Source organism: Centroberyx affinis, unplaced genomic scaffold, assembly GCF_046629955.1.
Source record: "Centroberyx affinis isolate AG114_WGS23_722 - 3 ecotype Tasmania unplaced genomic scaffold, CSIRO-AGI_Caff_v1 ptg002083l_1, whole genome shotgun sequence".
Classification (NCBI taxonomy): domain Eukaryota; kingdom Metazoa; phylum Chordata; class Actinopteri; order Beryciformes; family Berycidae; genus Centroberyx; species Centroberyx affinis.
Genome location: NW_027280410.1, coordinates 1,027 through 26,617, shown reverse-complemented (window position 1 = coordinate 26,617; position 25,591 = coordinate 1,027). Strand labels below are relative to the sequence as shown.

The 25,591-nt window shown below is 38.8% G+C and overlaps 3 protein-coding genes across 5 annotated transcripts; 1 reads left to right on the top strand and 2 right to left on the bottom strand.

The window, feature by feature from the left end:
- Positions 1–368: 368 nt before the first annotated feature.
- Positions 369–6,357, bottom strand: idh3a (isocitrate dehydrogenase (NAD(+)) 3 catalytic subunit alpha). Of its 2 annotated transcripts, XM_071531453.1 has the most exons (12): positions 6,267–6,307; positions 5,834–5,899; positions 4,036–4,098; positions 3,765–3,848; positions 3,326–3,440; positions 2,675–2,862; positions 1,960–2,093; positions 1,771–1,873; positions 1,569–1,633; positions 1,338–1,422; positions 968–1,120; positions 369–880 (listed from the first exon to the last, which is right to left on the bottom strand). In XM_071531453.1, the coding sequence occupies exons 1-12, from the start codon at positions 6,291–6,293 to the stop codon at positions 797–799; spliced, it is 1,167 nt and encodes a 388-aa protein (XP_071387554.1). In that variant the 5' UTR covers positions 6,294–6,307; the 3' UTR covers positions 369–796. The 2 variants fall into 2 exon arrangements, with proteins under 2 accessions (XP_071387554.1, XP_071387555.1); XM_071531454.1 differs by lacking the exon at positions 5,834–5,899 and having other exon boundaries at positions 6,267–6,357.
- Positions 6,358–7,165: 808 nt separating this feature from the next.
- lrrc61 (leucine rich repeat containing 61) lies at positions 7,166–10,716 on the bottom strand. The gene is made up of 9 exons (XM_071531457.1): positions 10,560–10,716; positions 9,370–9,465; positions 9,135–9,281; positions 8,970–9,030; positions 8,631–8,716; positions 8,483–8,548; positions 8,319–8,387; positions 7,928–8,053; positions 7,166–7,815 (listed from the first exon to the last, which is right to left on the bottom strand). Exons 1-9 carry the CDS (start codon positions 10,585–10,587, stop codon positions 7,709–7,711), a joined length of 786 nt encoding a protein of 261 aa, XP_071387558.1. The 5' UTR covers positions 10,588–10,716; the 3' UTR covers positions 7,166–7,708.
- Positions 10,717–14,006: 3,290 nt separating this feature from the next.
- Positions 14,007–24,632, top strand: cib2 (calcium and integrin binding family member 2). 2 transcript variants are annotated; one of them, XM_071531458.1, is made up of 6 exons: positions 14,007–14,058; positions 16,300–16,334; positions 21,068–21,179; positions 22,585–22,732; positions 22,838–23,033; positions 24,491–24,632. In XM_071531458.1, exons 1-6 carry the CDS (start codon positions 14,008–14,010, stop codon positions 24,510–24,512), a joined length of 564 nt encoding a protein of 187 aa, XP_071387559.1. In that variant the 5' UTR covers position 14,007; the 3' UTR covers positions 24,513–24,632. The 2 variants fall into 2 exon arrangements, with proteins under 2 accessions (XP_071387559.1, XP_071387560.1); XM_071531459.1 differs by lacking the exons at positions 16,300–16,334; positions 21,068–21,179 and having other exon boundaries at positions 14,008–14,058.
- The last annotated feature ends 959 nt before the right edge of the window (positions 24,633–25,591 follow it).

The window sequence follows — 25,591 nt, the reverse complement described above, 5'->3', positions numbered from 1 at the left end:
TGCTGTTGAGAATTTTGCAAAGTGACGCACGCCATTTTGTTGTATTCTCATAGGCTAATCTGAATATTTGTAAAGTCTCTCTCATTCTAGAGCAAACACTTTTTGATACTTATTGTCTTAAAATCATACCACTTGCTTGCATAACAGCATCTTATATACTCTTGTATTTTATGCATCCTATACCAATTCAAGTAAATATTCTGATCTTCTTTTCTGTGTTCACTATTATCACAAGACATCTATTAATGTGGGGTCATAGGGGTCATCGTGGGTTGAGGCGGCACAAGATTACAACACAAGTCACTTTCATAACATCAAATAACAGGTCCAACATTGTTGATGTCAAGGTAATATTCATTGTCTTTCACACAATCATGATATTGCAGCAGACAAGCAGTGATACATGAAGAAATGACATAGTGCAAAATATCTGTAACTTTAATGTTACTGACATCTGATTAGGTTTAAATAATTAATGGCAAAGAAACAAAAAGTCATGTGTGTGAGACCAGAGGCCAACATCAGCTTCTATATAGATAATAGCATACATTACATTAAGCACTTTAAGAACAAAATACACATCACATATTATACAGTAACCATTGGTCAAGAGTTTTAAGACCAAAGAAAAATAAAACATTCAGGAGCTCGAACTCTTGAGTCTCTCTTTTTATAGAGGTAATACATGTACATCAATCATTTGGTTAAAATTGTGCAGATACAGTATGAAATGACAGTGAGAGAGCCAAACCCTGACCATAATCTCATGAACACATTAGTATCCATATATATATATTTAGTCCATATCTTGTACTCTTTGACATATTGCTGCTGTGAATTCTGAGCATTTGGAGTTTCCTCCCAAGTCTTTTGTCAGAACCTTGAAGAGAGACAACATGAGCATGTATGAATACGGAGGCCAACATATCAAACCAGCATGTCTGAATTTCCTTGAAAAGCAGATTACCTGTTTGTCGCGGATGGCGTCAAAGCAGGCGGCCTCGATCTTCTTGGCGTGGCCGTGCAGGCCCATGTGCCGCAGCATCATGACGGCACTCAGGAGCAGAGCGGTGGGGTTGGCCATGTCTTTCCCTGCTATATCTGGGGCAGTTCCATGAACCTGACAGGAGACATGAATCATACTCCATCATCATGACATCATCTATGAAAATCAGGATTCTCGAAAAATGGGCTATTAGAATGAAAGGGCTGAACCTTCGTATGCTGAATATGGTTTAGCGTACATTTCTATTGTGCTGCTTGTACTTTGATTATGTGAGTCAGTATGAATCCTGTAAAGAAAGCAAGCAGTACTGGTGGAAGGGGAAAAAACACACCGACTCAAAAATGGCAACACCATTGGTGCCAATGTTGCCACTAGGAGTCACTCCAAGACCTCCAATCAGTCCAGCACAAAGATCACTGCAAAGGTAAACACAGATCTCAGTCACAGTTGAAACGCTGTATTTTGTAACAATATAAGCACAATTTAATGATACACAAAAATGATAGAGGATATGCCATCTTTCTTTGCTCATGTAAGAGGTTTAATAGCTGAATGAATTCACCTCAAGATGTCTCCATACAAATTAGGCATCACTAGTACATCGAACTGTGAGGGATCCTGCACCATCTGTAAAAAACAGGAATGAACAATCCTAATATTGATTAGGAATACCAAAAATGGCTGAACTATTAACAAAAACATGAATTATTATATATCTTAAAATATATATGAACACATCCAAGACAAAAGATATTGGGACTTACATTAAGGCACACAGTATCCAAGTACATCTCAGTGAATTTCACGTCTTTGTACTTCTCTGCTGCCTCTCGGCATTTCCTTAGGAAAAGCCCGTCAGACATGCGCCTAAGAAATTGTCAAGAGAGAAAAGTCGTTACATTTCAGCATAGAGCTTTAAAATGATAAATTATGAAGTACTGAATACAACTTACATGATATTGGCCTTATGAACAGCAGTAACACTGGCCCTCTGATTATTTCTGGCGTATTCAAAAGCATACTCTGCAATGCGTTGGCTGGCTTCCTCTGTGATGAGCTTAATACTCTGTACAACCCCATCAACAATCTGATATACACAAACAATGTCACAACATTAATGTAAAATATCTAAAAATCCAGGTAAAATATACAATATAGGAAAAGTGGTTAAATGATTTAAATAGTAAAAAACAAAAGGTTCTGTTCCTAAACAGAATCTGTGAATCAACTGGTGCAGAGATGCACCAGCAGAGACAGTGAGATATAGAGGCATTTCCAGGAAAAGGCAACAGACACATAGAATATATTGGGGGATTAAAGAACTGCTTTTATTTCATTGTGCACCTAGAGAAGAAAGCATATGCCATCAAATCCTGCTAGGACAGTGTGCAAAACTGGATAATACAAAAATAGCACTGATGCTTGGAGAAAATTCATATCTGTAGCATAATTATGGGCAATCGAATTCTACCTTAAATTAGAGCTACTTGTGAGCTAGAAGACATGATGGACTGACTGAGGCTGACAAATCTAATGAAATTCAGGGAGTTACAGACAAGTCCAACAATCTGTGACATCTGATATGAAGATAACAATTTAGATCTAAATGTTGAGGAAGTGATGAAAACGTCCAGTGAACAAAAACACAGGTAATATGATGTTTCTTACCACATGTTCAATCCCACTGTACTCTCCCTCAGTGTTCTCCCGTATGGTGACCAGGTTCACATCAGTGTAGGGGGTCTTGTAGCCCTCAATGGACACACAGGGACGCACGTTGGCATAGAGATCAAAGGTTTTTCTCAGCAGCAGGTTCATAGAGGGATGGCCAGCAGCAATTGGTGTCTTCAAAGGACCTGCAGATGACATGTTCAAATATTTAAAACGCTGCATTAGGTCACGTGTGTTATTAGGAGAATCAAATGGCATGGAAAAACATGGAACCTAAGGTACTTCCTTGTGGATAAACAGGAACTAAACCAAAACAAAAATACCTGTTGGGTTAGGGTTAGATATGATCTAAACCAATTCACTGTAGTATCATGTCTGTAATTCCCATAGGGATAAAATGGTAAAGCTTGGTGACTGGTCTTTTAGTTACTCAGTGCAGCATCTGGATAAAAGGTTTGGCAAGTATAATTTACATGTCAACCTCAATTTCACTTCCAAATTTCTGCTGTGGAAATGGATGGAACCAAGCTGTTGTGGTAGTGAAGGTCATTACTAGTCACTGGGAAAAGTTCAAGTAAAATGGAATAGTTTGCCTGGCAAACCTCCTATTTTTATTTGAAGGAGCTATCGGTCTATAAAGCAGAGTACCTTTGAGGCCAATTTTGTTCCTGTCCATCGATTCTTTGGCATCAGGTGGAATCATCCACTTGCCGCCTGGCCCTTGGATGGCTGTAACGTTTCTCTCTTCCCACTGAATAGGCGCCTAGACCAAAAGCGTATGCACAACATAAGGACTGGATAATCTATCACAGTTTGTATTACTGTATCGTAGCTATTTACATCGGCATTTGAACAAAAATTATCAATCCCATTAAAACATCGGCGACAGTTTAATCAGGAGTTTGGTAAATTAACACCAGCCACTAACCAAATGCTGGTAAATTTTGACTATGGCTGGTACTCTTCCAGCTGCTTCGCTGTCAGGAAACCAACCATCATCATGCCATTATAACCTAAAACATCAGATTGTCTGGTGAAATGTGCCCACTCAACAATGATGTTTGTTTGCTGCCCTGACAGTACTGACTTTAGCTGCTTCAAATATCTTCATAACAGCAGCGGAGATCTCTGGACCAATTCCATCACCAGGGATTAAAGTGACAGTCTGCATCTGTAAGGCAAAACAAAGAAACAAACAGAAGATCCAATGATAAAAGTTAGACACTGAACAATGGAAAAAAAAATCTAAATTTAGGAAGTAGATTCACTAGTCACTATTACAAGTATTAAATCAGACCAAGAGTGTCTTTACTAAATTCAGAGTAAATATCCCATAGCCCTACAGGGAACATACATACCCCACGGACAAACGTCCTGGTTTGCGGAGTCTCGGTCTTCAAAGCTCCAACGACCCGAGACACCTGACAGTGAAAAAAAGATTGGGAAGACCAGGGATGAACGGCTGGTTGGTGCCGTGCCTTAGAACAGGTCAATTTAAACTTAACTTTTAGTCTTTGGTTAGCCATGTGACTTTCTTTTCAACATACATATTTCTACTTACCACTTTGATATGTATGCCTATCATGTCATTTGTCCAAGTACAGCAAGGTTAAAGCAGTTATGATTATGCAACCATAGGAAATTATGAGGCAAATGGAGAACATGTGCCACAGTAAACTGTGCTTGTGCTCAGTAATAAGTGGGAGTTGTTCATATAAAGCCAAACTCAGTATTATAAAAACAGGGGTCTCATAGTACTTTTGCTGCATATCATGCTGCAAGGGTTGTGAATGGTCACGGGAATAAATTATAAAGATGTCTATTGCAGTCAATTTGAAACTGCTAATTGTAGCAACCTTAGTCTGGGCCATTTTTGTTGGTTGATAGCTAATTATAATTGAAATACATTTATTTCAATTATATAATCATTTGTTTACTATTTTAAAAATTCATTAGGGTATCAACATGAAAATGTAATAAGTTGGGAAATCTACAGAAAATCAATTTCAGATAGCATCACATGAATAATGCTTGGATGTCATGTCCAAATGGTACATTTTCTTTTGCACTGACAATTATCAATCATGTTACTGTCATGTCTTATCTAAAGAAAATCATACCAACCCATAATTTTAGAAGACAGCCACAGATTGTTTGGAATATAAACACTCTCCAAAATGCCAACATATTATTATCATTATATTGCTTTTTTTAATCGACTGGCAAAAGGTTAAACATTAAAAACAGGGTTCCATTGTGAGGCTTCTGGGCTTCAGCACAGCTTACTGGAGCAATGAACATACTGTAGGAATCGTCTAGAATGAGCCAAGGATGGTGCACTCTCATGTTTTGCTTATTACAACATATCCTTTCATCTGGATAGCCACATATTATAATACAAACTAAGTAATGAACTCTGTGCCTGTAATGCACTCTTGTTATCCAAAACACAGATTTAACACCAATCCTTGGTCATGCTAATTATCGTGTTTGCATATGGAATGCAGTACATTGATCATGTCACACAAAACTGACTCACTGATCTGTCAAGCATGATAGATCAATGTCGGGATCAATAAGAGTTTCTAGGACTGATCTGCAAAGGACATTCAGGAAGCGGAGATTCCAAGACACAGCAGGGATTATCAGTCCCTGTTAAATACCCTGTTAACTGTGTCGGGAGGGCAATTTGTCCAATCTTCAGCATGCATACTTGTCAGCAAGGCAGCTAGCCTTAACTGATGAGGATGCCCACCTGTCCCGTAAAGGTAAGGTGACATACAGTACATGACCTCAGAGGCCCACAACAAGGGCAAAGGGGGTAGTAAAACTGAAATTTGCTGTCCAACATAATAGAAGCAAAACTATAGGTCACCTTGACTTTTGCTGCACAGCTTTAACATAAATGCTGTAATTAAGTTAACGTTAGCTAGCATGTTAGTTAGCCTCAAGAAACAACCAAGCTCAGCTGAATTGCAAACATCACAGACATGCAAGGGTAGCAGCTCAAGCTTAGAATAGTTAACTGAGCTAGTAAATCAGCTAGTAAAGCAAAATGCCCATTCCAGATTTGCCCTTTAACTACGGAGGGAGTGTTCTTACAGCTAACGCTTCCTAACTAGCTAGGATAACCATCCAAAAACGTGATATGCTTACTTCCTGTGCCTTGACTTTATTCTTGTCATTGATCGATAAACCCCACTTTCTCAGTAGATTAAGAATCTGTAGATGTTAAGTAAATGCATATTTAATAAACATTTGATGACTTTGGCTAACGGCAAATTATTAAATGTAAGCTACCCCATGGCATTATAAAACCTAACGTGGGGTAAGTTATCAGTAGTGTTAAATGTTAGGAAGCTAGCTCACTAACGTTAGCAGGAGTCAGGTTGCTATAGCTACAGGAATCAGGTAGCTTACATGCTAGCTACCCAGCTAGCTAGAGCTTGCCTGCTGCACCATCTGTGTGGAGGACACTGAGAGGCCTTTGGCATGCCCCTCATCATAACGTTAGCTTGTTACTTTACACTTATCGGCATGCGTTTGGTGCAATACTTAAGAGCGAGGATATATTTTGTCCATTACTTACCGTTGACCTCCACACGTTTCCAGCCATCCTAGTTAGCCAAGGTCAGCACTAGTAGCTGACAGTACACTGAACCTGCAGTACTCGAAAGTGTCAAGCCAGCCAGACTACAAAAGGAACTTCCGGTTGCATTTTTCCAAAATAAAACCTTCTTCTTGTCTTTTAACAATATAGAATGTTTTAAATAGTGTTACTTTATTAATACAATGTATGCTCTTAAACATATATTTTACAACTATACTTTCATTCTTTAGTTAATTTAATGAATGACTATTTAAATACTGTTGTTCTGTACACCGCACCGCACAGACACCGCATTTTACGCTTATTTTGAAGACAGAAGGCCTACTTTCCTCTCTTATTCTGGGTGTCTGTGGCTGGTTTGACTCAGCTAGAATTTAGGGATGTGAGGAATCCTACGTTACATTACACCGTTCGTTTTACCTCAGATAATACCCGATTACCAGACACAGGTGGGCAATAATAACGATACATTGGTCTGAATCACAGTAGAACAGGCGGTTTTGCTGGAAGCGTTAAGTGGAGTCGTCTGCTGTAATTATTATCTCCACCAGGTGGAGCCAGAGAGCTGCTTCTGAGAGTCGAGTACTCCCACGAGTTGCTTTCTCCAATCCCTTCCCAGCTGGAAGCTTTAGAAAGTATCACCCAGCAGACAGGTAATAGAGTTGCACATCTTAATAAAGAGAGGACAAAGCTATAAAGGAAACTTGGCAAAATGTTGATTTTTGCTACATGAATATTTGCACTAGGACCAAATAATTAATACACCTGTTTGCCTCTGGTTGTTCTAACAATATACTTTTGGAGATGAAGCTGCATTGTTTTCTCAAAGTAGACTGTACACTGCAGATATAACTAATAACAAAGATAACAAATACATCTGAAGTACAGTACATCTTTATAAACACTATATTTTCCATCATTTGGTTAAACACATAATAAACTTTATGGTATAAAACAAGTAGAAACAGCTGAAACAATCACTTTTTGCAAAAAGTTCAACTTCCAAAGCAAGCATACAATATGGGACAAAGTAGATCCCAAAATGATCCAGCAATGCAAAATGGAAAAGCTCTGAAATACTGAAAACTTATACAAATTCTAAAGCAGCATAGCTCTCGGCATAAATGCAGGTTACAGCATGGTGCAAAATGCACTCTGTGCAAGTAAACACATTTTCGAACCAAACTGAGGGGTGTCAGTATGGATAAGGGTTTGAAACCACGTAGCTGTATCTTTCCTGAAACCTAATGCATAGGATGCAAGAAAATTTCAACAAATGCCTCACAATGCAACACCGAGCATGTGTCTGGCAATGGTGCTTAGTCAAGCATTTGGATATAGCTTAGTAATTTAAAAAAAAATGTACAGTACATATAGCCATGATATTTTTGATACCACAAAAATAAATATTGCAGCCCATTTCAAACAGCATACTGCTTTGGCTGCTTCTTTAGGCTAAGAGATCTTTCAGTTTGTGAAATCATGTGTGTTGCTCTGTTGTTGAGGAGTCTGCATTCGTGAAGAACGTCTGTGAAAAGATAAAAATATGACAAGGATTATAGGACACAACAAAGTCAAGTTCTGATAACTGATAACTTCACCTCAAACAGTTCTAATGAAAATGGCAGAAGACTTCTTACCATTGAACTGTTTGTAGGCTTCATCAATAATGGCGTTGTTTGATCTCTTTATCTCCCAATAAGTATCCTCCACCCATGGCTTGCAGTCAGGATGTTCAGGAAGCTGTCCATTCTTGTATAAACCAGCTAAACATTGATTAAAAAAAAAAAAAAAAAGTAAATTATTGCTTTATCACAACAATTCTGTTCAGTAACATTTATTTGAACAAGGGAACCATTTCTTAAGTAGAGGCAAACCTAACAACTACGTCACAGATATGGCGGTAATGGAAGTGGAAACTGTGTATGTACGATTAATACGCCACATCCTAATTGACTTAATCTGCTGAAAGGAGTGTCACACCAAGTAATGTCAATCACAATACACTGGCATGCTAGATGACTAATGTACCTTTGATGGTATCATCGATGTCTTTGCATAATTGGTACAAGTCACTCCCACGTCCGACCACTCGTTCTCCTACAGTAGAAACAGAAATAATGAACTTTTGCACACACTGAGGGTGGTGGGAGTTTTACTGATTGGCAAAAGAATAAATGCAAAACATATCTTACCATCCAGCACCTTGATGTTGGGGAACATTTCAAGAAGTATATTTCTATATGACGAGTTTCTGCACACTGAAACAGAAAAGGTCATCATGGTCTCTCTTGTCTAGATTTTCCACATTGTTTTCAAACAAATAAAGTCACTGAAACTCACCTGGATTAGTGTAATTATAAGTGTTGTCTTTTAGTCGTATATTCTCTAGCTTTCTCAAAGGCTGAAGGAAGTGCAGGTTCTCAATACTGTTGAACGACAAAACAAAAATGAGCTCATTTTATGTAACCATTTCAGATTATCTTTAAAATCATAATCACAAATAGCAGATAGTTTTTATGCTTAACTACAATGATGGATGTGATAGTTCTTACACTAAGTAATATAAAGGATGAACTTAATGTTGTAATGAAATATTTGCAGTAATGACAGATTCACATCCTTTTGTATTCATCAGTGTCTTACATTCATCAATGTAAGCACTCGATTATACAATGATACCTTGATATGACATTACCAGCCACGTTTAAGCTCTGTAAACTCTCACAACTGGACAGGGGCTCTGAAATTAGCAAAGCAATTCAAAATATCAGTTTCTATTAATAGTGGGAGACTTTTTGTAATAAGCACTTGTACAGTAAGGAAATAAGAAACCAGAATTCTTACCTAAATTAGAAATCCTGTTGGCAGACACATTGAGTACCGCAAGAAGCCGAAGAGACGTGAGAGAAGCTAAGTTGGTGATGTTATTTCCAGAAAGGTCCAGTCTCTCCAAATTGATGCACTCCCCAATGCATCCAAGATCATGTATTCCTAAGATGAGACATCCATTCAACTATGTTAAACAAGAATGCATTTTTTTTAACACTTAAGGTATTTTGATATATTGATTTCAGCTTACCAAGACCTCTGAATTTGAGAAACAGTATTGACTCCAAATCAAATTCCCCTGTACGCGACTTCAGCAGCACAGCAGTTATCTTCTCATAGTCTGCATCTGAAAGAATAAAAGAAATAAGACCGCAGCGGAGCAAAGCACAACTTCACCTGTCTTTTCCTATACACATAACACAACCACACACTGTAAATTCATGAGTCATTATTGCAGTAAGAGCTGAATGCTGCAAGCGTTGTGTCTCTTCTGTTTACAGAGGATCAAGTAGACAAGCCATGCAATCATCTATAAATAGTAATCTTGTACCAATTCAAATAGTCCACAAATTTCATATCTGGCAGCACATCAGGTTCCCTCTGCCTGCTCCTGATGAAAGGGTCAGAACAGAAAGATGTGCTGTTCTTTGCTTTCCCTGTGATGCTATAAGCTCGCCAGTTGCATGCATGAATAACGATGGTGTGAGTTATATTTGGTTTCATTTCCTGAGGCTGAATCAGTCCCAAACCGTACACATGAATACTCTTCCATGAGATTGCATGACTGAAACACAGACCCCCTGAGAAGGGTAGCATCTTTGGGAGAAAGAATCAGTCAGCAGGACATAATTGAAATAAGATGATGCGACGATGTATTTCTTTTTTTTTTTTTGCCAAGTGTCCTGTGATATTTTCAGTTTTACATCAGTGCAGGTCGTTACACTAACTTGATAACTATATTAAGACTAGCAGACAGTAGTTACTGTAACGCCACCACGAAATGGGAAAAAAAAAACGTTTTAGGGTGGAGGAAGTTGATAACTTCCTCTATGTGATGGCTCAGTAAACACCTGTCCAGCCCACGTTAACACCTGCAGCGATTAAGGTGATTAAGGTGATAATGGTGTTTATCTTAACGAAACAAACAGCTACCAGTTGATGTTGATAGCTATGTTGGAAGCTAACCTTAGCTGGGTTTTTTTTTGCTATGGATGTCTTAAAGCAACGTCTGCGTGATTTCATGAAGATGGTTAAGTGAGATGAAAGTGAATGGGTTACTTAATAAAATGGTTCTTGGTTTTTGAGATGTTGAGACACGCAAAAATATTATGTAACGAATGTTACGTTGTTAGCCACAACTGACCCGAAAGGTAGCTAGCTAGCATAAGCCGCTGGTGGCTAGCACAACGACGTAGCAACAAGCTATCCATCACAACTTACCTTGGTCTTTGTCTCGCTTAGAGTCCATCCTTAGTAACTTAGCTACCTAGCAAGCTACCTATCGTAATCAACAGCGATGATTTAACCAGTGCAGTGACAAGGCCGGACTGTGATTATTTTTTGGGAAATGTGAAATTGGCATCTGTCCTGGGGTGCAGTCAGGACACGCTGACAGTGCCGCTGTGCTGCAGCGCAGGTGGGATGAAACGGATCCAGCCAACAGGAAGGCAAACAAACTGTGTTAGAGGGCGCTGAGCTGGAAAATATGGTTTCACGGTGTTTTGCTAGATATTTCTACTGTGCAACAGGTTCCATCTGCGCCAATTAAAAGTTTTTGTTCTCGTTTTTCAACGCTTTAACGAAAAACACTATAATATTCCTTAGGGCAGCCAATCTGTGGTATTCAAGAGTGAGTTTATAGTAATCTGTAGTGTATGATATGCATAGGGAGTTCAGGTTTTACTGTGGCATTTGTATCGTTAATACTAGTCTTTAAAATGTTACGAAGGGCTTATTATTGTACTTTTTCGTAAGGGATATGCTGAAGTTTCATGATATTATGTTTTCTGTGTCTTTCAGAAGACTGTAGAGACATTAGACAGTGACAGTAATTGATACTTTTGGAAGCAGTATTTATGTATTTCAAAATACTCACATTACAGTATTTTGTGCAATATGCTACATAAGATAAAGTAAAATAGGCATAGTCAAATGTAGATTTCATACCTTTTATTTTGGGTCATGTACAGTGATGGATATGTCACAGTTGGTAATGGTGAGTGTTTTTCTTCTTTCTATAACTTGTATCCTTTGTTTTTATTCTTCTGCAGGTATTCAGCCCTACACCTACATGAACATGGACAGATGAACTCCAAGGTAATTTAAAACTTGTCAAGTCCCACAATTACATCCCACAGTCCTTAACTTCTAAATCCTGATGCTAAGTCCAGTCCTGCAGTCTCTAGATGCAGCTGCTTTTCTCACGCTGCAGACCTTGATGCAGTCAGCATTGACATCGACACAGAAATACAGATTAGCAGACTCTATACAGACGTAGGACAACAATTCTGTATTCTGTAACATTGTTGGTGACAGATTTGTTCCCTTGGTGGCACATCCACATCCTCCTCAAGGTCTCCGCGCTCCCACCACCTTAAACTTCCCTGGCAAAGATATACAGGTTCCTCTTACTCCCAAACTGAATATGATTTTTCACTTCCATTTACACACAAGTAGGACAGGCCCATCATTACTTTCTCTGATCTTGACAGGAGCAGGGCAGCGTCGCCGGGTGTATGGGCTTTGGTTTCACGGTCAAGGCCTGGAGAGTCAGCCGGGGAAGGGTGAAGGATTGAAGCCTGAAGGGCATCAAGCCTGCGGGTCCACCTCTACCTGGTAAAATCCACTGGCAGGGTCTAATGTAGAATACCAACATGCTTGCTTGAGGCACATGAGCAGCTCTTCAATCCTAAGTAAGAGGAAGGCATCTTTAGGTGTTAAACATCTAGTAGTTAACGCAGAATCGCCATGTACCATCCTTCTTTCTCATGGGGACTAATGTGCACAAGCTTGAGCTCTTCCTTAAACTCTGCTGTCAACCATGCGCTGCAGAAGGGTCTGAAGATCTGGCAAAAGTGAGGAGGGTTTCCGGATGGGTGCCATGTTGGTAGGAATTTGGTGGAGAACTGTACTCTTTTGGCCAAAATCATCTTCTGCGCAGCAAAAACAGAAATCCAGTGGCACAGCGGCTGATCTATTTTGCCTTGTTCCTCCTCCATCAGGTCATACAGTGGGAGCTCAGTAGTGGTGAGCAGCTAAACCCTCTGGATGTCAACCTCCATGGTGCAAGGGACAGAGGCACCAAGGATCAGCTTCTGTGATCCATGTATCTCATGGGGTGAAACCAAAAAAATGGATGCCAGTGGATGCCTTTGTGGAAAAACAATGGGATAGGGATTGTCCTTTTGAATCCTCACAGGTATCTTACCGCCTGTAGCCCAACCAGGGCTCCAGAAACTTGACACTCTGCGTCGCCCCCAGTTCTTTCCACTAAAATGCAGCCAATTTGAAAATGATGCAGTGGCTTGCTATTGAATGTAATTATTATTGTGTTTAACTTTTAGCTATTTTCTTTTTTTTCCCTGAATGAAAACTGGGAGGCTACCAACAGTGGGCCTGCTGCACTCTTCACTTAGCCATCTTGGTGATAGAGTTGCAAATTGGGTCCTCTACTAGTACTGGGCTGCATAGAGGATTCAGTCAGTACATCAATTTGCTACCTTGCAGACAGATAGTATCATTTAAAATCAGTCTATTGCAGCCTGGCATACCTCATATTTTGATATTTAATGGTGGTTTGGTAGAATAAGATAATCACAGAAGAAATGCAAATTCTCACTTTTTTCAAACATTTAGCTGCCCAGCAATCTAGTTCTAGTCTAACTAATTAACATTAGACAACAGTCAATTTTAGCTTGATTTAAGTATAAACTTCTGGGAATTTATTGCCATTTGACAACGATAAACAATGCAATCATTTCAATAGAAACATGATAAACTCGTTTATCTTCTGCCCTGTAGGCCATTTGAAAACTTGAAAATACAAATTCCATATACTTTAATTAAATACTTTTCTTCACACCATACATTTGATAAGCAAGTATTTGCAATGTCTAACATCTGATGTAGCCTACTATATCTTTGCCCTTCTCTGAGTATTTTAGAACACATATCGGAGCTTAATTGATAAAAATGTAATTAGGTCACCGACCTGACATGACCCCACCTATAGTGGTAAAGATCAGCCATCACGCTTAACTCGCGCAGTGGAAAGGAAAGCTGCGTCAAGCGAACCAGACAGCCAGAATAAAGAATAAGACCGGAAATCAGGCAATAGTCTGGTAATAAATAGCCTAGGTATTCGGGTGTACAGATCCAACAAAAATCGTATCAAAATACTGAGTGGAATCATTTATTAAATATGGAGTGAAACTATATAGCTGTAAGATATATACTAAAAATAAGAAAATGTATTAATTACATTTTTTGTATTATTGTTTTTTATTTATTTTTCATTTTTAAGGGTTTTATTTTGAAAACATTACCGGAAGTTGTCTTGTTTATTCTGTTTGTCTTGACCATAGCCTGGTGGACAGCAGCTGGTGCTGAAACAGACCAACCTGCACTCGCTGGACTCCATAGACTGCCTCGGAAACAACTAAGCGCTTTCCTTTACTTTTCTTTTTTTGTGTGTCGGCATCTCCTGCGTCAGTTTTGCATCCATGGAGGATATTTGTTGTAAACGAACCAATATTTTGAGGGCTTGCAAAGTGGACACCTTCTCTGCGGAGTATTTCACTTCTCGGAGCCCCTAAATGCCTGTATTTGAGAAAACGCATCGGACTCTCAGTGTAATGCATCTATACAAGCGAGAAATTACTCGGTTAAGATGGGTAATAAGCAAACGATATTTACCGATGAGCAACTTGATGCATACCAGGTAAGCTCGCATGCCCATGTTTCACTCCACATGCATGTTGTAGTTAGGCTAATCTAAACTCAAGAATTAGCCTACTGATAATGGCTAAGTAATATTTTACGATATAATAGGCATGTCATGCAATAGTATAGGCATATAAACTCAAATAATCAACGTTCTCTCATATGCCAGGTTAACCATTCACCATATATTTTGATTTATTGGCAGGTAAATAATAGCCTAAAGGCCTGAACCTTTGTTTAAAAAAAAAAAAAAAATCTAAATCTAAAATCTAAAAATAAAGTTTTTGTGAATTTAGTCTCTGCAATATGGACTAACAATTGCTGATAGAGTAAAGGGATACAAATAAAGAATATGCATTTTTTGTGCTCCAGAGCTGAATATTGTTCACATCTGGTGAGCCAGCGGCTCATTTTAAATCACTGTAGCCTATGTTTGAAAGTCCTAAGTCCAAAGTCCATGGGAGGTCTGCAACAAAAGGATGCAGCACTAGGCTATTCCAGGACTATTTTTCACATTGACCATGGCTATAATATTAGTAATTCCTGGCAGTGGTTTCTCCAAATGTCCTTTAATAGGTGAAACTAAAAATATACTGTGTGTGATAGTGGGACAGACCATGGAGAAAACAAATGAACCAGTGCTACCAGTGAACTATGTTCAACATTTAACTTTCTTGACCAGTAAGATAATTTCATCGCAGTCTAAAGCAAGCACTGGTCATGGTTCCCCCATCAATTAATGATAAGATAATCAATTTAATCCTAAACAGTGGTCAGTTATGACTCCGCTGTTTAAATATTGACATAATCCGATCTTGACAGCTGAGAATAGCAGAGGGTTTTGATTTCAACGCAAACTGGAGCATCTTGTGTTCTCTGTGTCACCATCTGAGAAGACCTGACCTTTTGTTCCCTGTAACAATAGTCCCAGCGCTCCTGCGAAGAAACACCATCTTCATCTGCACAGGTTTATCATGTGATTAGGTGTGACTTAATAATTGATGCCAAGCCAGGCAGTGTGGTAGCATGCCGTGAAACTCTACCCTCAGGAGATAATTTAGTCCTCAAGAGCTTCTCTGGTTACTCCTGCTGCTCTTAACAGCCCTAATTAGAATTATGTTGCCTCATATTTGCCTCAGTAACTATTTTAAGTTACAGATTGAACACCAGACTAGACATCAATTCACAGATCGAAGAAGAGCGTTGTCCTGTATTGACTTTAGCGATGATCAGTTTACACCCTGTACATAGTCCTATACAGGTACATGACAGCCAGCTCAGCTCTTTTGTGTAGCAGAACAGTGTTTGGAGCAAACAAAAACACTGTCAAACTGTAATCAAAAATCATCCTATTCTTGTTTAATAGAGCTTGACTGTTTCGCTCGTTCATCAAGCAGTTGCCAGCTCATGGACCAGATCTAGGACTGCATGGTACTGCACAAACACCTTACTGAGGAGCTTTTCATTGTGTTGGCTTTTCTTCTAACATTATTTGAAGACAATTTTATAATCAAGTGTCGTAAATTACTCTCCCTATCTGCCAAATAGCTCTGAGCTCAGTAACTTGGCTTTACATCACACAAAATCATAACGTCTTAATATTTAAAATGAATGAGCAATTAACAATGCTCATAAGGTAATGTCTATAAATTTTAAAGATGTGCTATGAGCCCACTAGAAATCCCCAGTGTTGGTTTTACATAAGCTGGCATGCCACAGTGAAGAGGGTAAACAGGCAAAATTTTTGGTTAACAAAGCAGTTTCCAGAGGCTAACTGGCTAAGCTCTGCCTCTGACACTCACACACGCTCACACTGTATAAATACCAGTGAAATTTAAATTAAGATGCCTCCAGTAGGGCTAATGGATAATGCGTGATGCCAACACATGCGTGTCTTCGTGCAGACAGCTACAGGCAACACCAGATCATGTTCCTTTGCCTCAACTTTCCTTATTGCAAGTGGCAGGGGACAACAGTCAGATACCGCATCATCACTAAAGAGAAACCAGAGACCTGCAGTATAGCGTTCACAGTGAGGGGCGTTCAGATGACTTCAGAGACCCTTAATGTTATTCTATACTACCCATAGATCTGTCATTCAGGGTTTGTTTAGGCCTATTACTGTAGAACATGTACAATCATTATGTCACCATTTCTTTTCACTAATACTTTTGTCATTGTGGCATCCTTTGCACTACTCATGCTTATTTCTTGACATGCTGTTTTCCTTTCATCGCAGGACTGCACTTTTTTCACACGCAAAGAAATCCTTCGGTAAGTGGAACCTCCCCGGTTTTTATCTATTTCTTAATCCCTATGCAGAGCTCACAGATGTACTTTAGAGGTACAGTCGTAAACCAACATGTTCCGCCGTTTGCTCACTGATGGTCGCATCACACAGATGGTAATGTTTATGAAATGTACCAAGGCAGATCGTTGATGAAACTTTCCACCAGTGCAGTCAATCATATTCTAATGGCTGCTGCTCAGCCTCAGATGCCCAGGCGTAAACTCACATTAACCACATGCCCACAACAACAACCATCCCCAGGCTTTCCTTGCTCTGTCTATGAGGTTAAAACCAGCAGAGACTTACTGCTGCCTCTCTGCTGTCACAACATGGTAATAATTGTATATCACTTTTCAAAATAGAGTTGTAAAAGTGCTTTACAGGCAATAAAAGAGATAAATAATATGAGATAAATAATAAAAAAAAAGCCAGTCATGAATTAAAAATAGGTAAAAAGGAACGACCGTATACATCAGGAATAAAAGGTAAAAAAAAAAAAAAGCAACATTAAAGCCTGCCCAGAAAAGATGCAGGACACTGATTTTGCAAAGCTAAGCTCCTTCAGCAGAGAGCAAAGCATCTAATTTGCAGAACCGCAAACATTAGTTCTGTTACAAGGGACTCTAGACTCTAGGTACAGGAAAGGAACCTGTGTACAGGAAAGGAACCTGGATTTGGCTGCTGCTGGAGGAGGTAACAGGGTCTCAGCGTAACACATGCCAGGTCCGCTGAGCAGGCCGCTTACCACTCAGGAAACTCAATGCCAAAAGTTGATTTCATTGGCAGCTGCAGCTACTATTTGGGCGCTGGTCAAACAATAAAAAAAAAACCTCACTGGTAATGGTAATCATGAAAAGGTATCACCTTCCTTACAGTCTTAAGGTCTTGGTAGTACTGTGAAATTAATGAATGGATTTTCCTCAGTATTTACATCAGAGTATGACACAATTTCATATTTATCATTTCATGTGTATCCATTGATTAAGAACACAGTTTACAAGGAAGACAGTTTAATTATCTGTTGGGTTAATGCTTATTAGAATGATATACAGGGACAGCTTTGAATTAAAAATGGGACTAGATCAAATGTGATAATAAAGTGATCCATTATTGAGAACAAACTTGTCATTTGAGGTTAAACATGGCATGTTTACTGTTGCTAGAGGAAATAATGCATTTAATCATAAACATTTTATAACAAATGCCAAATGAGGCAAGGTTTTACTGACATCATCAGTATAGTAATAAGGAGGCTTGAAACAATGTTTTTAATACTTTGGACTGATGAAGTGTCAAATATTACAAATCAAGGTCTTATGCTAGAAATGCAAAGCAAACGAGTCAGGAACAAGGTGAGACCTTTTACAGAATCAGAATATTAGAAATACATTTTTTCATTTACATTTCAGTAGCTACTAAATTATCTTATACAAACTGGCAGGCATAGTGAATGATCTGTTCATCCAACACATTAATGACCTTGATAAGCCTCCCCACACTTCATCGGCCCTCTAAATACAAATAGGCTGCTGTACCACAGCTATCGATTCAGACACAATTTATGGCCTCTTGAACTAAACAAGGATGGCATGAGTGAAGAATCAGGAAATGTGGGTATTTAATTATATATACACTATAGATATATATACAGTATATGGTACAGCATATACATACTGTATTGATTGTTTATGGGGAATGCTGTTATGTGCATTGGTTAGTGAAGATCTTTCTACCATGTTGCCTTTTCACCTTTTCACTTTGGTGTTGTTTTCAGTGCCACCTCATTAAGTATCATATTTCTATTGCTTTGAGCATGTGCAAAATTAACACTTAAAAAAAAAAACCCATGAAACATAAAATCTGCATTTGATGACTACACTAGGTATGATGACTCATTGGGAAGCATCATTTTCGCTGCCTGTCACTGGCAGCCTGGCATAAATAAAGCAAATTGCTTTCTAATGGAATTGGCCAATCGCTCTCATGTTTCAGGATCTTTTATCACTGGTGGTTGATGTGGGAAGACTGAATGGCTACTTCAAGAAATTAAAAGCAGATACATGAGAATGTTGTAGCAAAAGATCAAGTTGCAGATTGCCTGATCATTAGCATAAAATCGGGGCTTTGTGGTCTGATTCTAATTCCTTCACTATCAGCACACATTATCAACACTGTCAGCTGATTAGTTTTTGTATTGATGTATAGAAAGAGTTTTGATTGTTTTGGATTGGACATGGTCAGCATATGATCCTCGGGGCTGACCACAGCTTGGCATCAGCTCATACCCAGCCAGGAGGAAATATAGTGGTGAAGACAAAGACATATTGAGCTTAATAATGTGCAATATATTATACTATATATATGGCATGTCCCCTAAAGCCTCAGCTTCCTCCAGCAGTGAGGCTTTATAGGCTTTTACCTCCTGTCCTGTGTGGTGCCTCTGTAATTATCCTCTAGATTTATCAAATGTGCCTAAACTATCAATGAATCATTGTTATGCAGCACTCTAGGTGAGTTTAATCTTCCCCAATAATACTCTCTCATTTGGCATGCTGCTCTACATCTATCCAACAACCAATTACGGGTGTATCGATGTTCATAAATGTGATTAAACACCATTAAAATGCAGTGGAAGGCAAAGCAAACTTGTTTGATTTTAAGTTTTGTGTTTGCAAAGCAGAGTTGGGAAAATCTATTTAAAGGTGTAAATTTGTACACCGAAACCACAGCATGACATAAAATAATGTTTGCTAGCAGTCCTCCTTTAAATTAGATTTACAATTCGTCATACATTTATAAATTTCTGCTTTGGATGACTTATAGCCTGAGTTACAGCTATAAAGGTACAAATTGAGCTCCAGCTGTGGCTCTGGGTAACCATCTGTGTACTGCTGTTGCATTAGGTGACTCATGCTTTACTGTTAGATCTGTCTTTCCTCTGCTGTCACACTGGTAATGTATGTGTTTGATTACTTTTAACAATTTGTTGTTGTCAATATGGATACTACACATTTCTTTTTTGTAGAACTCTATGTATGTTTCCCAACTTCCCCAGGATGCTGTCTTTTTTCTTTGTGGTCCAACAAAACTGAATGATATCAGTGTGTTTTTTCCCTTTCACAGTTATTAGCAAATAGACAGGTATCCATGTTGTTCATCCTCAGTTATATTGAATTGGCTTTGATTCCATGGCCAGCAGTGCACTGGAAACAAAATTGACAATCAGCACAGAGTGTAATAGGGTGCTACGCTTTATGACCTTCATAAAACACTGCTAGTTTCTGTCCTCAGCTGCACATATCAGGCACAGTTATGCAATATTAAAGACACAGGTTATCACTGATGATTATGAGGTGGCTCAGCTTCTTCTTCTGCAATATGATGCCCAATATTAATTAGCTCACAACATTTCATTGTTTTTGTCTCTTCAAATGTGAGATACATTGGGATACTTGGAAATACAAAGTTGACTAGAAGAGCAAATGAAATTATAATAAGAAGAGTGTTCAATTTTAACAGTTGCATACATTTATTGTGCGTTCATGTGTGTTGTTTTTTGATGAAATACAAAAATAGGCGAGTATAGTGTATAATCTTAGAATATAACCTTTAAATGCCCAAATTGGGTATATAATGTACAAAAAAGGCTGCAAGTCTCCCAGTCTTTGCCTGTTCTTCCATTAAGCATGAAAAACCAATCATTAAAAATGTCTGTAATTTATCCTCATCTATGTATCAATTGAAATCCAACAAGATTTCAGAGCCAAAAACATCAGAGAAGGCGTCACTGTCCAAAGGGGTTCATAGTAGATTAGAAGCTGCAGGTTTACTCATTCTTTCCCCGCAGTGTCCCAATGAAACTCCATCATTTTGACAGGTTTATCTTATTTTACTGTAGTGAGTTTGTCCTCTAAGACCAGTGTCCCTGCTGATGGATGACACTGCTACACCGCATGACAGGGTTACTCAAAGGTTAGAGTGTAAGAGGGCTGCAGATTAGCACTGACCCTCCTGACATAAATGTGCTTACATGTACATACAGTGTCATCACACTTATTGACATTGATCACTCTTAACCACTGAGATAAAATTAAAAATTGTGAGGGAGCAAGAGACAGACAGAGAGAGAGAGAAAGAAAGAGAGAAATCGAGGGAGAAGAGAGAAATAATATGTATAAAGAATGATTGAATTGTGCTGATTTGAACACCGCATCTGTTGTCCATTCTCATCCTTGTACCAGTGTGTTTTTAACTGTTTTTACTGTTTTTTTTTACTGTTTTACTATAGAGAAAGCCACACAATAACAATGAATGGTTTAGCAATAGCAATAGAACCATAACAGCTAGTTGCAGAAGTTCAGATTCCTAAATTACGATGTTTTGAGCCTCATTTTTGATCCTCCATCTTTATCTACAGATGTTACAGATGTTTACAGATGTTGCCTGTATCACCAACATCTGTGCTACGGATTCCTCTAGGTTTCAGGTGTTTATTAGCAGCATGTTGAGTGAGAATTACTTACAAGTGATAAACAGAGTCATATTACTCAGTTGTATAAAGAGTCTGATTTAAACACAGGACCGCCACAGGACGTGAAACAGATACCTTTGCTTTATATTAGTCAGTATCTTGTGCATTATTTATATTCTGACATGCAGTGAGTCAGAATGAAAAGAGATGTAATTATGTAAAATGTGTTTATATTTCTTGTTCTAGGTTGCACAGCAGATACCATGAATTGGCTCCACATCTTGTACCAATGGACTACACCAATGATCCGGAGTGTAAATTGCCGTTAGCCTTGATAGTCAACATGCCGGAGTTAAAGGTAACGTAAAATCCACCTTTTCAGCACCTGAAACATGGTACAGATCTTGTATTATAAACCCTGACAATATGAATTATCCACTTTTCACCTGATCTTTCTCTTTCACCAACACTTTGAGTTGGTACCAATTTTATTTGTGTTTTCTTATTGCAGATAGTGCTAATGTAAGAGGACAAACACTCTAAACCAAAAGTGGCTCTTGGTGCTCACATGGGCTGACATCTAATCAATAAGTGCTTTCTTTTAGAGGACAGAATTGATTATTAATTGTCGCCGTCACTGATCTGTTTGTACAACACCACATCCTGTGAGCTTGTGAAAGTTGCTGTGCCATGAAAAACTCGCTGTATATCCTGTCATCAAAGGATTCCCTCATATTTTTCAAGAACTTGCCATTTGAGAAGAACATACAGAAATTCAAGAAATAGTTACGTTGCACTATACATCACAGAAGCTTTTATATTTCAACATTTCTCCTACATATTAGACATGATTACCACACTATTTTATATGGAGTCCTCCTCCAGTGGGGGTTATGAGTTTAGCACCAAGACTCATAATGTGTCCTTCCACTGGACATAATTGGCCCTCGCTCCTAAAGCTGTCACATGATTAGCGGGGCTGTAAAGGAGGAGGAGGAGGAAGATGGAGACCACTCCAGACAGGATTGATGAAGCCCAGACAGTACACAGTCTTCTCAGGTCCTCTACAGCTTCATAACCATAAATCCATTCCTCCCTTGCTGAGGCATCTGTGTTAATGAGCTTTGTTGACTTGGAGTGATTCATGGTTCGGTGACGCATCCGAGGTTTTTTACCTTTTATTTACCTGGCTCCAGTCGAGAATGAGGTATGGTTTCTAGATTCAGATGCCCACTTAGACTAATGGTTTATTTGGATGAGCTTGTGTTGGAGCTCAAACATTTGTAAACTGTGTTCAGGGTAAGATCACTGGAAAACCCTCGCTTACAGGTACAGTAGGCTATAGAGTTGATGAGATTCAAACATCTCTCCTGATGACCCCCTCTCCGTTCTGTGGTCATTATGGCTTGTGCCGACTCAGCTAATTGCCTGGGATATAAAACCTCTAGCAGCAGCTATGGGTGAGAAACGATGGTGAAAATATTGGCCTCATCATACCAGCAAAGAGATGGAGTCAGCCTTTTTCTATTGAACACTGTGCTCAGCAGAACACACCTAACAGTTGGGACCTTTGCAGCGTTTGCATATGTGGAACCGACAACAGCTTGTAAACACAGAATGGTCATGAAACTCTCATGGTTCATTCAATGTGTTCTTCATACATTTCTTTTGTTATCCAAATTACAGGCTATTCATATTTGTATGTGTCCCTCATTGCAGGGATTCTTAATATATCTAAATGTTGTTTTCCCCTACCTGTGCAGGAAAACCCGTTCCGCAGCAGGATAGTAGAGTCTTTCTCGGAGGATGGACTGGGGAATCTCAGCTTCAACGACTTTGTGGACATGTTCTCTGTCCTCAGTGAAATGGCCCCCAGAGAACTGAAGGCCATATATGCCTTCAAAATATATGGTAAAGATGGATTCCTCAAACATTTATCATAGTTCTTCAAATTTCCCCGTACCAGATAAAATGAAAATGAATAATTTAATTGTTTTTAATCCTTGTCGCCCGCAGATTTCAATGTGGATAATTTCCTGTGCAAGGAGGACTTGGAAAAGACTCTGAATAAACTGACAAAAGAGGAGTTGACTCCCGAGGAGATCACCCTGGTGTGTGAGAAGACCATCGAGGAGGCGGATTTGGACGGTGACAACAAACTCTCCTTTGCTGACTTTGAAAATATGATAACTAGGGCTCCTGACTTTTTAAGGTATTTCAAAACCCTTACAATTCAAATAATGCTTCAGGATTATGCAGATGAAAGCATGTGTATCACTTCAACTTATTCATTATTGTGTATGCCACATTCTATTTTGAAAAGCAATGCCATTTAAAAATCAGACAACACACACATGGCATGCAAAGTGATTCCTCGTGTTACAGCACTGCGGGCTGTGTGTCCCGGGTTACTTATTCATTCCCCCAGATGGCTGTTCATGTTACTGGCACTCTACCCTCTTCATTTTCATCCTGAGCCATCGCTATGCCCATTCATCTATATGCAAATGAGTTGTCCTCACATTGTTTCTGGCCTATCTGTCCTTCATGAAATAACAAACACATCTGATAGGTGATTCTGTTCTGATGTTTACACTCAATCCTTTGTCGGCATGTTTACATGAATATACTGTACATGTATAGTTTCATTAACCCCAGGATGCAAGACCATACAGACTTACAAGTTTCCATGAGCAGGGTCAAAACGACCCTCATTGAAATCAGTGGACTTCTTCATTAAAAAGACCTTTTGTCTTCATCTTTATCTTCAACTTAATGACATAAATGATGCATTTGACCTTAGAAACCAACTATTCAGGTCCCTTTTTTAGTGTACCCCATATACAGTATAAAATATGTACACAGAACATTTTCTTTTCTTTTTAAATACATTGTTTGATGATAACAGGGATTTCTGCATGAATACAATTTTGAAGGAAATTTTCAAATTGGCTGCTGTATGTGGATGCAACATGCTTTTAAGTACTGAAGAAAATTAAGTCTAGAGGAAAAGGTTGCAGCTTTTTTGTATATTTCATGAATAAAGTCCTGAAAAGTCATGGTCCACTGATAAGATATAATATGCTTTTGTAGAAAGATTCTCTGAAGTGTTACAGTCTTTTTAAAAAGCCAGTGACAACACTCAACAACACTGTACACACAGCCTTAGTGTCAGCAGTGCAAATGTTTTACATAAGAATGAATGTATTAAAAAACAATGGAAGTCAGTGACAAAACGAAATACTTGTTCCACTGTCTCTCTTTCAGAAATGCAAAATCCAAAACATGAAACTTTGCACAAACATACTCACACATCCTGTGAACATACAGTATGCAAATTGCCATGAGTCACTGTGTGGAAGTGACACTACAAACACTAGCACACACACTTTGTTTTACAGTGTTTCACATTAAAATGAATGCGGGTCATTTTGACACTGCTCATGGAAAATTTTGAAAATGTACAAAAGACAAATATAAAATGTATATAGGTAAAGGTAACAGGCAACAATTTCGAAATACATGGAATATCAAATGATAGAATATTTTTCTTGGGGAAATATAGTAAAACAGCCACTGAACGAGGTCATTTTGACCCTGTTTTTGCATTCTAGGGTTATATTACTGTTTCAATGCTGGTCTCTCATATTGTCTCTTTTGTGACTCCAGTACCTTCCATATACGAATCTGAGAGGGCTCCATGGAAAGTTTCGGAGGTTGGTAGCGCGGTGACGCTCAGGACCTAGACCAGATGACCTGCTCCACAGCACAGTGCCTGTCTCTCTCTCCCACCATCAAGACAAACTGTCTCTCTCTCCCACCATCAAGACAAACTGTCTCTCTCTCCCACCGTCAAGACAACCTGTCTCTCTCTCTCCCACCATCAAGACAAACTGTCTCTCTCTGTCCCACCATCAAGACAAACTGTCACTCTCTCCCACCGTCAAGACAACCTGTCTCTCTCTCTCCCACCATCAAGACAACCTGTCTCTCTCTCACCGTCAAGACAAATGTCCATCACTCCTCTCCGGCTATCCTCGCTGAAGTCTGTTCAGTTAGAAAGTGTCACACTGGATAAAGCTGGATTCTCAGGATCCTGGATCTCTTTGCTGTATATGAACACTTTTATTTTCCTTTTCATGAAACATAGAATGTTTCAGATTTTAATCGCCACATATAATAGGGCTTGACCTGGATTGGTCACTTGTGGGGAGAAAAGGCTACTTTTTCATATTTTCTAGACAGAACAAAGGTATTGAAATGAGCCCGTTTATTCTAATTCTCACTTTGGATTACTGAAATGTTAGCATATCCAGGAATGCATAAAACGCTTCTTTACCTTACCTTACATTGCACATTAAATTCCCTCAATGAACTTTCCTCTAACAACACAGTAAATATTTGACAGTTAAAGGGCAAAGGGCGAGGCTTGAGGTGAATGAAAGCACAGCATTGACATTAAGGGCATACAGATACTCTTTTATATGAGCTATGCAATATTTTTACATGCATGGAACACTGTTCTGTTTCTCTTGCAGTGTGTTGCTTTTAGTCAGTTTAGGTTTTGTCTTTGCTTATAGAACTGGGACATGATGACAATCATATTTTACTGTTCTCCAGTTGAATGAAGGGCTCCGTCATCTGAACTGAACTATTTTAGCTTCCATCACTCTCCTGTGGCATCTCTTGTATTTTGCCTCTCCAGTCATTATCATGAGATGTTAGTCACAGCCACCTCTTGAATATACATTTTTCAGTATTTGATGTGAA